Source organism: Prionailurus viverrinus, chromosome A2, assembly GCF_022837055.1.
Source record: "Prionailurus viverrinus isolate Anna chromosome A2, UM_Priviv_1.0, whole genome shotgun sequence".
Classification (NCBI taxonomy): Eukaryota; Metazoa; Chordata; class Mammalia; order Carnivora; family Felidae; genus Prionailurus; species Prionailurus viverrinus.
The window spans coordinates 12,013,921-12,026,711 of NC_062562.1; the positions used below are offsets into that span (position 1 = coordinate 12,013,921).

The following is a 12,791-nucleotide window of genomic DNA, read 5'->3' on the forward strand; positions in this document are numbered from 1 at the left end:
CACCAGCTCTGTCCAGGAGGCCAGCATTGTTGTTATCTGAGGTTCACCAAGGGCAGCAGGGGAGAGGCTGGCTGGGGGCCTGAGATCAACTCAGTGACAGTCTGGCTGTAAGCCCAGGTCTGGGCCTAACACCACAGGGGTGCTAGAAGCTCAACAAAAGGTCTGAAATGGTCCTGCGATTCCCTCTGGGTCCAGGCCCCACCTCTAGCCAAAGCTGGCACAGAAGGGTTCCCGACTCCATCCGGATCGGCACCCACAGAACCTGGGCTGCCGAGGAACAACGGACTCTGATGGAAAATGGGGAAAAGGCAACCCGCTCTCCCTCCCCTGCTGGGAGGTGGGGTGGGAGAGAAGCAAAGCAGTGCCCACACGGCCTGAGCCCTGGCCAGGCAGTAAAGGCCACTTTGCAAAGAGAGACGAAGGAAGCACCCCGGGGACCTACCCAGGATGGCTCGCTGGCTCCGTGCCACCGCCTCGCCCTGGGCCACCAGCTGAGCCTGGACCATGACATCCCTTGGGGAGTTAAAGATGGTCACACTGATGACTTCCTCCACTCCCGAGCGGAAGACAGAGGGTGCAGCAATCAAATAGCCCCTGTAGGAGAGGAGAACCTGAGTGAAACTGACCCACTTCCGGCCTCCTTGCCACTCTGGCTGCGTCAGGGTGCTCCCTGGGTGGTCTTCTACCTATGCCTGCCCACACCACGATGACACTGTCATTTTATGTTATCTGTGTCCCCCACCAACCTGTGAGCTCCTGGAGACCAGGGGCTGGCTTATTCATCTCTGAAGCCCCCGGATTAGGTAAGAATCTGGCCTCTCTGTATCTACCCAGCGCCACGCCCCTCCTTCAGTGTCTGCATTCTGGCCTCGGGCCTTTTTAGTCAGCTCATTCTGCCCCAGGACCTTTGCTCATGCCAACACAGGCGAAATACTCCCCCGAGGAACTGACAGGATCCCACTTCATCCTCACAGCCGCCCTGGGAGATGTGCTCAAACCACCCATTTACAGAGTCAGAAATTAAGCCCTGGACAAAGCCAAGTCATGTGCCCAACCCAGGCTTCGAACCGAGGCAGCCAGACTCCAGAGCCCAGTGGCAAGAAGCAAGGAGCTTCCTGCAGCATTTAAAGAACAAAACCCTGAAATTCAACTAAATGGCCTGAAACAGGAAATGCTCTGTGGACAGTGGAACCAAAACGGCCCTCTCTTTCTGAAAATCCTCAGCTTAACTAACCGTGAAGATACTCCTGGAGAATAAGTAGCATCATCTCACTTTCCAGATGGGAAAGCAGTCGCTCCGGAAGGAGAAGGAACATGCAGCAGATCGCATTCGGACAGGGGAGAGCCTTGGGACGCCCTTAGGGCACCCGACCTGAGGTACAGATCCTCCTCACCTGAGTTCCTGCCTCTGTTATTCTAGAACCTTCCACGGATAATCAAGAAGTCTTATTCACCTAACCACGAAAACTGCTCACGATGCAACAGTAAACACCAAGAGCCTAGACAGCAAAGGCAGAAACCCAACGGTGCAGAACCACAGGCACCAGAAGGAAACAGGCAAAAGGCAAAACACGAGGCCAGGCAATGAGATTAGGAGAGATTTTCGTTTCTCAAGATCCTCTCTGGGACAACCCCACGTTCACACGACAAAGACACGAATTTAGACCCTTACCGAACATCACACACTCAGGTGAACTCAAACCGGGTCAGAGATCTAAAGGTAAAACTCTAAAAACACCGGAAGGAAACATAGGAGGAAGGCTTTGGTGCGCTCGGGTTAGGCAGACGTTTTGTGACTACGACACTAAAAGCTCAATCCGTAGAAAAAATTGTGGACGAAGCGGACTTCGTTAAAACTTCACGACAAATCGAGCATTTCAAAAGACGCGGTGGGTTCCTGTTGAGTACCGTCTGGCCACAGCACCGACCCTGGGAGCCCACCGCGCTCCGTCCAGCTTGAACGGTGGCCAGAGTTCACGAATCCTGGGTTCCTACATGCACTGTTCTACCTCTGGACTGTTCGGGGCCCACAAGGACCTCGGGACATACCATGTACAAACCACGTACCGTGTTAACTCCAGCACTGATGGGAATCTGCAAAGACCCCAGTTTGGTAGGTACACAGCCCAGATCCAGCGATGACTGGAACCGGTAAAGACCCCGAGCTCCCCTGTGCAGCGTCTCCTCTCAGCAGTTCACATAGCGGGCAGTGACCCTGGGACCCATAGTACATAACTATGCTTCCTGGAGTGCATCGTCACGCCAGGTACGCGCTGTGTATTACCTAATTCCACCACGGACCCGGGCATGCAATGACTCTGGCTTCCCATGTGTCCTGTGGTGCAGCAGCATGGGAACCCCGTCTCCTTTAGGAATACTCTTGGGGCGCCTGGGGTGGCTCAGCCGGTCAAGCATCCGACTTCGGCTGGGACCGTGATCTGGCAGTTCGTGAGTTCAAGCCCCCTGCGTCGGGCTCCTGGCTGATAGTGCGGAGCCTGCTTGGGATTCTCTCTCTCTCCTTCTCTCTCTGTCCTCCCCCCACTTGCGCTTCCTCTCTCTCTCTCTCTCTCTCTCTCTCTCTCAAAATAAATAAATAAACTTAAAAAAAAAATAAAAGGAATACTCTTTCCATCTCCCAGCTCCCAGCTGACCTCTAGGGCCCCCCACATAGCCCATGCAGAGTATGGATGAGCATCTGGGGAATATACAACCCCCGTGTTCATTTTCCTTGGTCACCTCGTAAAGCCTTTGTCCAGAGCTGAGGTAGATTTTTCACCCGGAGACCCCAGAGAGCCCGAAGAAACCACATGAACTCTCCCTGAGGTTCAGGAGTTGCAGCTGTTGGGATGCTTGCTACCCAAGCACTGCTGACCTGATGCATGCCCTGGGCATGTGGACCGACAACTGGCTTCTCATCCTTTGGTCTCAGAAGGTCCCAGCCTGGGAAAGGCAGTGTATGGTAAACAGCAGACAGCACTGGTCTTACTACAAGGGTGCAAACCCACGCTGCTTTCTGGGGTCAGGGATCCCTCATGCAAAAATCACATGGATCTCAGAAGTGGGTATCCAGGGCTGTTCCCAAAACAGGATCCCACAGCTCAGGCCTAGAGGCCGACGAATCTAGAACCCTGGGTCAATAATTCTGCAAGTTCATTTCCTAGCCCGTGTCTCCAGCACAGGGACTACATTTCTCTCGACAGAAGGTAATATCCCAGGATGACTTTAGTCAGAGGCCCACACTCCCGAGAACTGCTTGAAACTCTGCAACTCGGAGACTCTGAACTTGGCCCTTAGAAGGCAGGGTCTCTAATTTCGGGCCAGGTCGAGCTTTGTGGTGGCGGAGGACCTGGGTGTGGCAAAATGTTGAACAGCATCCCTGGCCTCCACTCAGTAGATTCCAGAAGCATTGCCTCCCCTAGACGCCAAGCAAAAATGCCCCTGGGATTGCCAAACGACCACCAGGGAAACAACCCCCTCCCCTTCCCCCACCCCGCCCAACCTGGCTGAAAACCTCTGTGTTTAAGGGATGCCCGCTTTGAAAGATCAGGACAAAAATTTGCTGGATTCCAATTTCACAGGGTCCAGGGGCACCGGCACAGTGTGGTGTCTTACTTCTCAAACTGTGATCCCAAAGGAGCTGTGGCTGGAAGTGACACCATCCCCCAGCCCCACTATTGGCCTATTTTCTGGACTAAACAAGCACTGCTTGAACAAGCCACCTCATGAAGACCGAGGCCCGCCTAAACGGCTGAACTTGGGCAGCTCCAGGCAGCCCCCCTGAACCCACCGCCTTGCAGGTCTGGAAATACTCCCGAGGACGCCAGTTCATGGGGGATTCTCCTTAGCAGCTAGTTAATTCACCTCCTCACTGTGTCAACTCACCAGAAGCTCTGTAGGCAAACTTCAAGAAAAATGTGGAAGCAAAACAAACACTTCCTCCCCACCACCACGCCCTCCCAAGGAAAACGGAATGGTAGGTCTCTCCTATTTCCCAGCCAAGACACGCACCTCTTACCTTCATGCCACGGGCAACTTGAAATCGCCACCCAAGACGACAGCCCCCGTCACGCCAAGGGGGCGAGCTGGGGAGGAGGCGCTGGCCTCGCAGCCCTAGCTCTGGGGACTCCCTGTACTTGGATGTGGCCCCCTCAAGAAGGCTCAGGGGGACCCCTTCCCAGCCCGACCCCTGGAAGTCAAGGGACAAGGTCCCGCCCAGGGCGGAGGCTGTGTAGCCTTGGACAGGTCGCTGCACCTCTCTGAGTCAGTCCCCAGGACCCCCTCCCCGAGAAGACAGCCAGCCTCCTCAGTCGCGCGGGGCAACTCACGGGGCCTGGGGTGCGGCGCACACTCCGTCCCGCGGCGACAGCAGCAGAAGCCGGAGCCACAGCAGCGGGCCGAGCAGGGCGCCCCACATTTTTCGGCTCCGCGGGGGCGCCGCGCCCAGGGAGGGGGCCGGGCCGGGGCTGGGCCAGGGCCGGGGTCCGAGCGCCGCGGTGCCCCCTGCGCCGCCGGGGGCCCTTTGTTCGCAGCCCCCGCGCCGTGCGCACGGCGCCATGCGCCCCGCTCCGCGCCGGGCCAAGCTGGGGCAGCCCCGGACCAGCCCCCTCCCGGGACCCGCCTCGTCCACGGGCCCGCCCCGCCCCCGCCAGGGTCCGCCCCGCCCCTCGCGCCCCCTCCCGGCCCCGCCCCGCGCCTTTCCCCGGACTCGGCCCCTCCACCCACTCGCCCCCACCCACTCCTGGACCAGCCCCGCCCCCTGCCCGGACCCCTGCGCGGATCTCCCCCATACCCTGCCCACGCCCTCCCCGCTCCTCGGACCCGACTGACCCCCTGTTCCCCCTACACCCCGCCCCCTCCCTGCCCGGCCTCCCGACCCGCCCCCTTTCCGGACCCTGACCCGCCCCCGCTCCCTTCCGGGGACTCACCCTCTCCAAGGACTCTCTCCGGTCTCGCCCCGCCCCTTGCCCAGGCTTGACCCCACCCTGGACTCACCCCCGGCCAGGCCCAACCCAAGCCCACCCCCTTCCTCGGACCCGAGCTGTCCTTAGCCCCCAACTTCCCTTCGCGCGGGTCGTTATCCTCCTGGAACCCGCCTCCTCCCGGGACTGCCACCCGGCCTCCTCCGCCTCCTTGGCCTCATCCCCAGCCGCCCCCGCATGGCCCCCACCGCGGACTCGCCCCGCCCCTACCACCCCCGAGGTGGCTGCTTCTCCGAGGCGCCTTCACTCCCCAGCCCCGCAGGGCGCCCACCCGAGCCTGAGCCGGCGACCTTGTGCAGTGCACGCGGCCTCAGGAGTGGAGCTCTTTGGGGAAACAGGCTGGCAAAGGACTATCTTACCAGATGTGCAGCTGCCCGCCCGCCCCCCCCCCCCACCCCCCCCCCCCGGGCTCCGGCTGCCGGTCATTTTTACCCTCTCCCCACCCCTGCCGCTCTCCACAAATCCCCACAGCCAAGGCCCTCCCTCTCTGGGCCTGCCTTTCCCCTCTGGCCTACAGCGAAGTTGGGCCGGCACCCCTTACTGGCTGGGGGCAAGGTGCCCGTCCTGCCCCTCAGAGTGTCCCCACCTGAGCAATGGCCTCATTGTCATAGGTTGGGGGGGCACCTCCTCTCTGTGTCATGTCCAAGTCCTGCTCCCTCCTTCCAGCACCTTCAGCCAGCACCACTGACCCCTCTAGGAGGATTACTCCAGCTCCCAGGGCCCTCTAAAAGTCTAATGCTGACCCCACTTCCCTCCTGCCCCAACTCTTGGGGGCTCCCTGTTCATTGAGACCAAGTCCAAACTCCAGGCTGCCCTGATGGCTCAGCCTCACCCTGGTTCCTCAGATGCCTTGTGCCACGTGCTCAAATTCTGTTCTTCTGCCCTTTTCCTTTGGCTGCCCAGCTCCTGCTCCTTCTGGAAACTTCCTTTGAACCCCTCCTGCTCCCAGGCACAGTGGGCCCTCTAGGGTGGCCTCCCCATCAGCCCTCTCTTGGCTTTAGGCCAAGCCCTGGGCCGACAGTGGGGACACGAGGGCAGACAGGGTTTGCATTAGCAGACGTTGGAGGGGGGTCGTGCAGGAGCCTGGCTGGAAGGGGACATCAGCAGGCGCAGAGGGGGCCAAGACCAGGAAGAAGAGGTGCAGGCCTCTGATCTCAGTCCACCTCGGGAACCAGGCAGGGCCTCCTAGTATAACCCTCCTAATATATGTCCTGCCCAGCTTGCCCAGCCTGCCACACCTCCTCTTGCTGGGCCATAAACCAGGTCCCCCTCTACAGCCAGGAAGCCAGCCTCCTGCCCAGCCCTTTGCTCCCTCCTCCACTGGACTCTGGCCACCCACCACCCACCACCACAACCTGCGACTGAGAAACCTGCTGTCCCCTCTGCCTGGGATGGTCTTCTGGAGTCACAGGCTGGCCCCCCTCCACCTTCAGGGTCTACTGTCCGCCCCCTTCTCTGTGTTGTAAGGACTCAGCTTGGACGTGCTGCCCTTACAGGTCCCCAAGGGACTAACTGTGAGTTCCCTGCTCTCACCAGATATGCCCCCCGCCCAACAAAAGAGGCTGCTCCACACCTCTTCCCCTGTCAGCCAGACCGGTTACACCCCACCAGTCCCCAATCTAAGGGATCTCATCTCCTTGTCTTTCTAACAAGCCAGGCACATCCTCCCGTGGGAACCGGGGGCACTCCACCCTCCTGTTACTACGAAGTCTGCCTCCAACGTGTTCTGGTGGTTCACTCCCCTCCCAAGGGCACCCTCCCACGTGGTCTCCTGTGAGCTGGGTCCTCCCACAACCCACAACCCGGGGCTGTGAGTAGATATGACTAAGAAACTACCGTCTGTCTCACCTGACCAGCATTGGGTGTTAAGCGTTCAGTGCAGGGGATCCCTCTTTCACTAATGGGGTGAATAGGAGGCGAACAGACACCACCATGCCCCTCATCACCCAGTTTAACTCTCTCCCTGGGGCCCAACACGGGGTGGGGTGGGGGGCTGTGATCTTATTATCCCAGGAGCATTTTCTTCCCGTCTGTGTCCCCTGGGGTAATAGAAGCCCCTTTTGCTGCTGGGCACCTGGCCCTTGGCTCAAAGTGGGCGCTCAGTATAAACGTGCTGACATCCTCACTGCCCCCTCCCGCCCCCCCCACCCCGAGCTGCAGTAGAACGGTGGAGAAGAACCAGCTGATACATTTCCAGGAAACGGTGTGAGCCCTTGTTTCACAGAGCCATTGCTAAAAATTTAGCCATTGCTAAAAATTGTACAGACTTGCAACTAAATTCACGATATTACAACTAAGAGTGGTGAGTACTCGAAGGTTCTCACGTCTTCATTTCACTGCATCTTCCTATGCTCTGTGCTCTTGAGGACATCTCTGGCTCTTGTATCTCGCGGTGAAAAGATTCTATAATAACTACACCTCTCGTCCCACACAGCACATTGAGTGACCACCCACCGGCGGGGGTGGGCGGGGGGGGGGGGGTCCAGTCAATTCCGCTCTGAAGTTTGCTTTGAAAACACGGATTTGTTCCCACGTGGTGAACACGTGAGGGGTGGACTTGAGCGTGCTGTGATCCAAGGTGGTGATGCTTATGTGGGATCTTGTCCCGGGGGCAACGCTGGATGAATGCAGAAAACGGCTGACCCAGGTTGCATGGGAATAAACAACCCCCCCCCCCACACACACCCCTCAACATCTACACTCTCCCTCAGCTGTTAGGAGCTACAACCTTCCCACACCCATGTCCACCTGTGAACCTCAGGTCCTTTCCAAAGACCAAGTACTGTATTTGCTGTAACGTTCCTATCATTCTAAGCCGTTCGACATGTGTACAGTTGCCCTACTGTTTTTAGTAGGTACCTATCTATTTTTTTTTAATTTTTTTTTTCAACGTTTATTTTATTTTTGGGACAGAGAGAGACAGAGCATGAACGGGGGAGGGGCAGAGAGAGAGGGAGACACAGAATCGGACACAGGCTCCAGGCTCTGAGCCATCAGCCCAGAGCCCGACGCGGGGCTCGAACTCCCGGACCGCGAGATCGTGACCTGGCTGAAGTCGGACGCTTAACCGACTGCGCCACCCAGGTGCCCCGGTACCTATCTATTTTTAATGTGTCACCGACACAGTTGAAAAGCTGTGACCTGTCCCCGTTTCCCCATAAGCGCTGTGGTTGGTGCAAATTTGCAGAGCGTGGTCATTTTTAGGAATGTCACGTCAAGGTGGAACCGGCTAGGTTTGTCCTACCTGGAGACTGTTAAACATCTCTTAGCATGTCAGTGATGAGAGGCATAGTGGGTGGGGTTTGGGCAGACGAGGTAGATGGTCCTCTTGTTGAGAAGTATTTTGGGGGCACCTGGGTGGCCCAGTCAGTTAAGTGGCCAACTCTTGGTGTCAGCTCAGGTGACAGTCTCACGGTTCATGGGACCGAGCCCCACGTCGGTTTTTGCACTGACCGTGTGGCGCCTGCTTGGGATTCTCTCTCTCCTTCTCTCTCTGCCCTTCCTCTGCTCTCTAAATAAATAAGTAAATAAATAAACAAACAAATAAATAAATAAACTTAAAAAAGAGAGAGGGTGGTGCCTGGGTAGCTCAGTCAGTTAAGCATCCAGCTTCAGCTCAGGTCACGATCTCACGGTTCATGAGTTCGAGTCCCGCGTCGGGCTCTGTGCTGACAGCTCAGAGCCTGGAGCCTGCTTCGAATTCTGTGTCTCCCTCTCTCTCTGCCCCTCTCCTGCTCATGCTTTGTGTCTCAAAAATAAATAAACGTTAAAAAAATTTTTTTTAATTAAAGGAGAGAGAGAGAGAGAGAGAAGCATTTTATCCTTCCATGGGGCCAGCCAGCTCCTAGACCCTCCGAGCAGTCAGCAGTCTGAACTTGGCATGGGAAGACAGACGTGCAGACTTATCCCCCTCAGGGTATAGGGCTCCCGCACAGCATGGCAAGGACCCCAAAGCCAGAGCGGGGAACCGTGCATGCCTGTGTGCAGGAACAGCTGTGGGGCACAGCAGTGACATCACTGGGGGAACCGCTGGCCATACTAAAAAAAAGCTGAAACTGCGTGTGACCTCTGACCCCGCTGGACAGATGCCAAGGTGATCCTGCCAGGAGCTTTCACAGCAGCTTTGTCGGGGGCAGTGAATAACCAGAAGCAGCCTTCATGCTCGTCCACAGGAAGAGGGACAACCCGATGGAGGAAGGAGGTGCCACAGTCGATCCCCCCCAAAGCAGGGAAGGGAGGACGCAGGGGAAAACAGCAGCCAGGGAGAGGGTGCAGGAAGGCAATTTGGACAAGACCCAAGCACTTGCACTTCCTGCTGCCCGGGAGATAGAAGCAGGCTAGGGGGGAAGGGATTCCTGGCCCAGAGATGTGAGGACAGGGGAGCTGGCTCCACAGAGGGTCAGAGGTCTCTCCCCACTGCCAGTGTGAGCCCACTGCCAGGGCCTGGGGTCCAGAGTAGGCAGTGAGGAAGACTCCTCAGCCAGCCTCACCTGATCTCAGCAAAGAAAATGGGCAGGAGGGCTTCTTAGTTTTTCCCAAACCCTGAGGGTCCAGGGAGCCAACCTCAATATCTGTGTGTGTGTGTGTGTGTGTGTGTGTGTGTGTGACTGAACTAGGTAAGTGGCTTTATTGCAGAAAGCCAAGATTACAATGGACTTAAGAGTTGGGGCGCCTGGGTGGCGCAGTCGGTTAAGCGTCCGACTTCAGCCAGGTCACGATCTCGCGGTCCGGGAGTTCGAGCCCCGTGTCAGGCTCTGGGCTGATGGCTCGGAGCCTGGAGCCTGTTTCTGATTCTGTGTCTCCCTCTCTCTCTGCCCCTTCCCCGTTCATGCTCTGTCTGTCTCTGTCCCAAAAATAAATAAACGTTGAAAAAAAAAATTTTTTTTTAATTAAAAAAAAAAAAGATTGGCATGGGCAGGGTGGGGGGGCCCTTCTTCTTGCCAAAGGTGGTCACAACATAGAAAAAATGCAGGTTGTATGTACTGTGTCCCCTGCTTGACTCGGCCCATCTTCGTTTTCTCCTGTTTGGTCACCTTGGGAGTCGGCCCTCTTACTTTCCCAGCACGGGCCAGGGAACCACGGACTTTCCCAACCTCCTTCCAGGGGTCAGAGCCCCGGCTCCACACTGACCCCGGGTGGCCTCATCCTCTAGGGGGCGTACCTGCCAGGAATCCGACTTGATCTTCTGGGGCGACGCCCTCCAGTGAGGCTCCGTGAGCCTTGATGTGGGCAACTGGCTCCTGGATGGCCACCTCGAGGGTGTGTAGCTCCTGGATGCGGACAAAAACCTGCATGTCAGCGACTGAACCACGGCCACCGCAGCCACGACCACAAAGATGGAGTAGAGAACAAGGAGGAGCAAGGGTGTGCACGTCCTCACCGCCTGCTGTGTGCCCCAACCTCAGCATCTTCTCGAGGACTCCCAGGTGTTTAGAAAAGACGCCCAAGAAGAGCGCATGGGAGACACTGCTCAGAAGCAAGGTGCAAAGGCTGCTGGGACCCTCCTTGGAGCAGCACTTTTACAGATCAGGAAACATCCAGGCTGAGATCTACCCGGTTCTCTCCCTGCTGCCCATGGAGAGAAGTGAGCATTCACCCGCTCCGGCAACAACCAAAATGTCTGGGCGAGGTTGGGGGGCGGGGTGCGTGTGTGCACATGCACACATCACACGTGCGTCCCGGGCCAGGCAGGGGCATGGGAGGAAGAACACTGTATGAGTTTCTGCATGAGTGGCTCCTGTAACAAATCGCCATAAGCGGGTGACGTAAACAATAGTATCTTAGACAACCCACAGAATGGGAGAAAATATTTGCAAATCATATATCTGGCAAAGGATTCACATCCAGGATATATAAAGAGCACCAACAGCTCAATGACAACAAAAGGCAAACGACCCAATCAAAAAACGAGCAACGGATCTGAACAGATGTTTCTCTGAAGAAGGCGGTACAGATGGCCGACGGGGCTCATGAAAAGGGGCTCAACATCACTAAGCGTCAGGGGAACTGCAGATTAAAACCACAGTGAGGTGGGGCGCCTGGGTGGCGCAGTCGGTTAAGCGTCCGACTTCAGCCAGGTCACGATCTCGCGGTCCGGGGGTTCGAGCCCCGCGTCGGGCTCTGGGCTGATGGCTCAGAGCCTGGAGCCTGTTTCCGATTCTGTGTCTCCCTCTCTCTCTGCCCCTCCCCCATTCATGCTCTGTCTCTCTCTGTCCCAAAAATAAATAAATGTTGAAAAAAAAAAAGTTTAAAAAAAATAAAAAATTAATTAATTAATTAATTAATCAATTAAAAAAAAACCACAATGAGGTGCCATTTCACACCTCTTACAACGTTGTTGCGAGTTTTTTAAATAGACCATAACGAGTTTTGGGGAGGAGGTGGAAAAGTTGGTGCAGGGCTGGTGGGAATGTGAAATGGTGCAGCCACTATGGAAAACAGTTTGGTGGTCCCTTGAAAGCTAAACGTAGAATTACCATATGACCCAGCAACTCCGTGTTGGGGTATATACACAAAAGACAGAGAGATTTTAGGTAAGCATGGGGCTAAATAACAATGTTCTCAGCAGAGAAAAGGCATGAATTAGGTGCAGGGTTGCCAGAGTTAGCAAATAAAAATATATTTAAATTTGAATCTCAGATAAATGACAAAAAAAAAAATTGGATGTGTGTATAAGTATATCCAATGCAATATTTGGGATGTACTTACACTAAAAATTAACATATTTGTCCCTTAGATAGGATTTACATTTTTTAAATTTATTTTTTTATTTGAGAGAGAGAGAGAGAGAGCGAGTACAAGTAGGGGAGAGGGACAAAGGGAGAGAATGGGTTTTTTTTGTTTTTTTTTTTTAATTTTTTTTTTCAACGTTTTTTTTATTTATTTTTGGGACAGAGAGAGACAGAGCATGAACGGGGGAGGGGCAGAGAGAGAGGGAGACACAGAATCGGAAACAGGCTCCAGGCTCCGAGCCATCAGCCCAGAGCCCGACGTGGGGCTCAAACTCACGGACCGCAAGATCGTGACCTGGCTGAAGTCGGACGCTTAACCGACTGCGCCACCCAGGCGCCCCGAGAATGTTTTTTTTTAATTTTTTTAATGTTTATTTATTTTTGACAGAGAGAGAGAGAGACAGAGCACAAGTGGGGGAGGAGCAGAGAGAGAGAGAGAGACACAGAATCCGAAACAGGCTCCAGGCTCTGAGCTGTCAGCACAGAGCCCGATGCAGGGCTCGAACTCACAAACTGTGAGATCATGACCTGAGCTAAAGCCAGACGCTCAACCGACTGAGCCACCCAGGCGCCGAGAGAGAGAGAGAGAGAGAGAGAGAGAGAGAGAGAACCTTAAGCAGGCTCTACGCTCAGCATGGAGCCTGACATGGGGTTTGATCCCAAGACCCTGGGATCATGACCTGAGCTGAAATCAAGGGTCAGATGCTCAACCACTGAGCCATCCAGGCGCCCCTGTAAGATTCACATTTGACAGGGTGTCTGTCCTGTGCTTTATTTGACAACGCTAACGGGGAGGGACAGAGAGTAAGGTGTTCATTATCATCTTTTTAATAACCTCAACCAAAGAAGGAAATGATTCTTTCAAAAGTTAAACACAGAGTTTGCAAAGGACCCCGCAACTCCACCCCTAGGCTTGTGCCCAAAGATTTGAAAGCAAGTGTTCAAACGGATTGAACACACGTGTTCACAACAGCACTAGGCACAATCGCCAAAAGGCAGAAGCGGCGGAAATGTCCATCAACACGTGAATGGATACAGTGTGGTCCGACCAGCATGCAACCAACGGAATATTACTCAGCCA

General features: G+C 55.5%; 1 protein-coding gene and 1 pseudogene across 6 annotated transcripts in view; both read right to left on the reverse strand.

Moving 5' to 3' along the window:
* CPAMD8 (C3 and PZP like alpha-2-macroglobulin domain containing 8) overlaps positions 1 to 4,591 on the reverse strand; it is an 84,395-nt gene extending 79,804 nt beyond the window's left edge. For 4 of the 6 annotated variants that reach the window (XR_007147247.1, XM_047834693.1, XM_047834683.1 and 1 more), the window contains exons 1-2: positions 4,326 to 4,590; positions 443 to 594 (exon numbers count right to left, since the gene is read on the reverse strand). Coding sequence is in view for 5 of the 6 variants with exons in the window: in XM_047834693.1 (XP_047690649.1) it covers positions 443 to 594; positions 4,326 to 4,555 (382 nt within the window). In the remaining variant the exon portion in view is untranslated. Of the gene's footprint in view, positions 1 to 442; positions 595 to 2,067; positions 2,216 to 2,736; positions 2,941 to 4,325 lie in introns of all 6 variants that reach the window. The other 2 variants (XM_047834717.1, XM_047834707.1) reach the window with 2 other exon arrangements.
* A 4,299-nt stretch (positions 4,592 to 8,890) lies between these two features.
* On the reverse strand, positions 8,891 to 10,279 carry LOC125149149 (FAU ubiquitin-like and ribosomal protein S30; annotated as a pseudogene).
* Between the last annotated feature and the right edge of the window lie 2,512 nt (positions 10,280 to 12,791).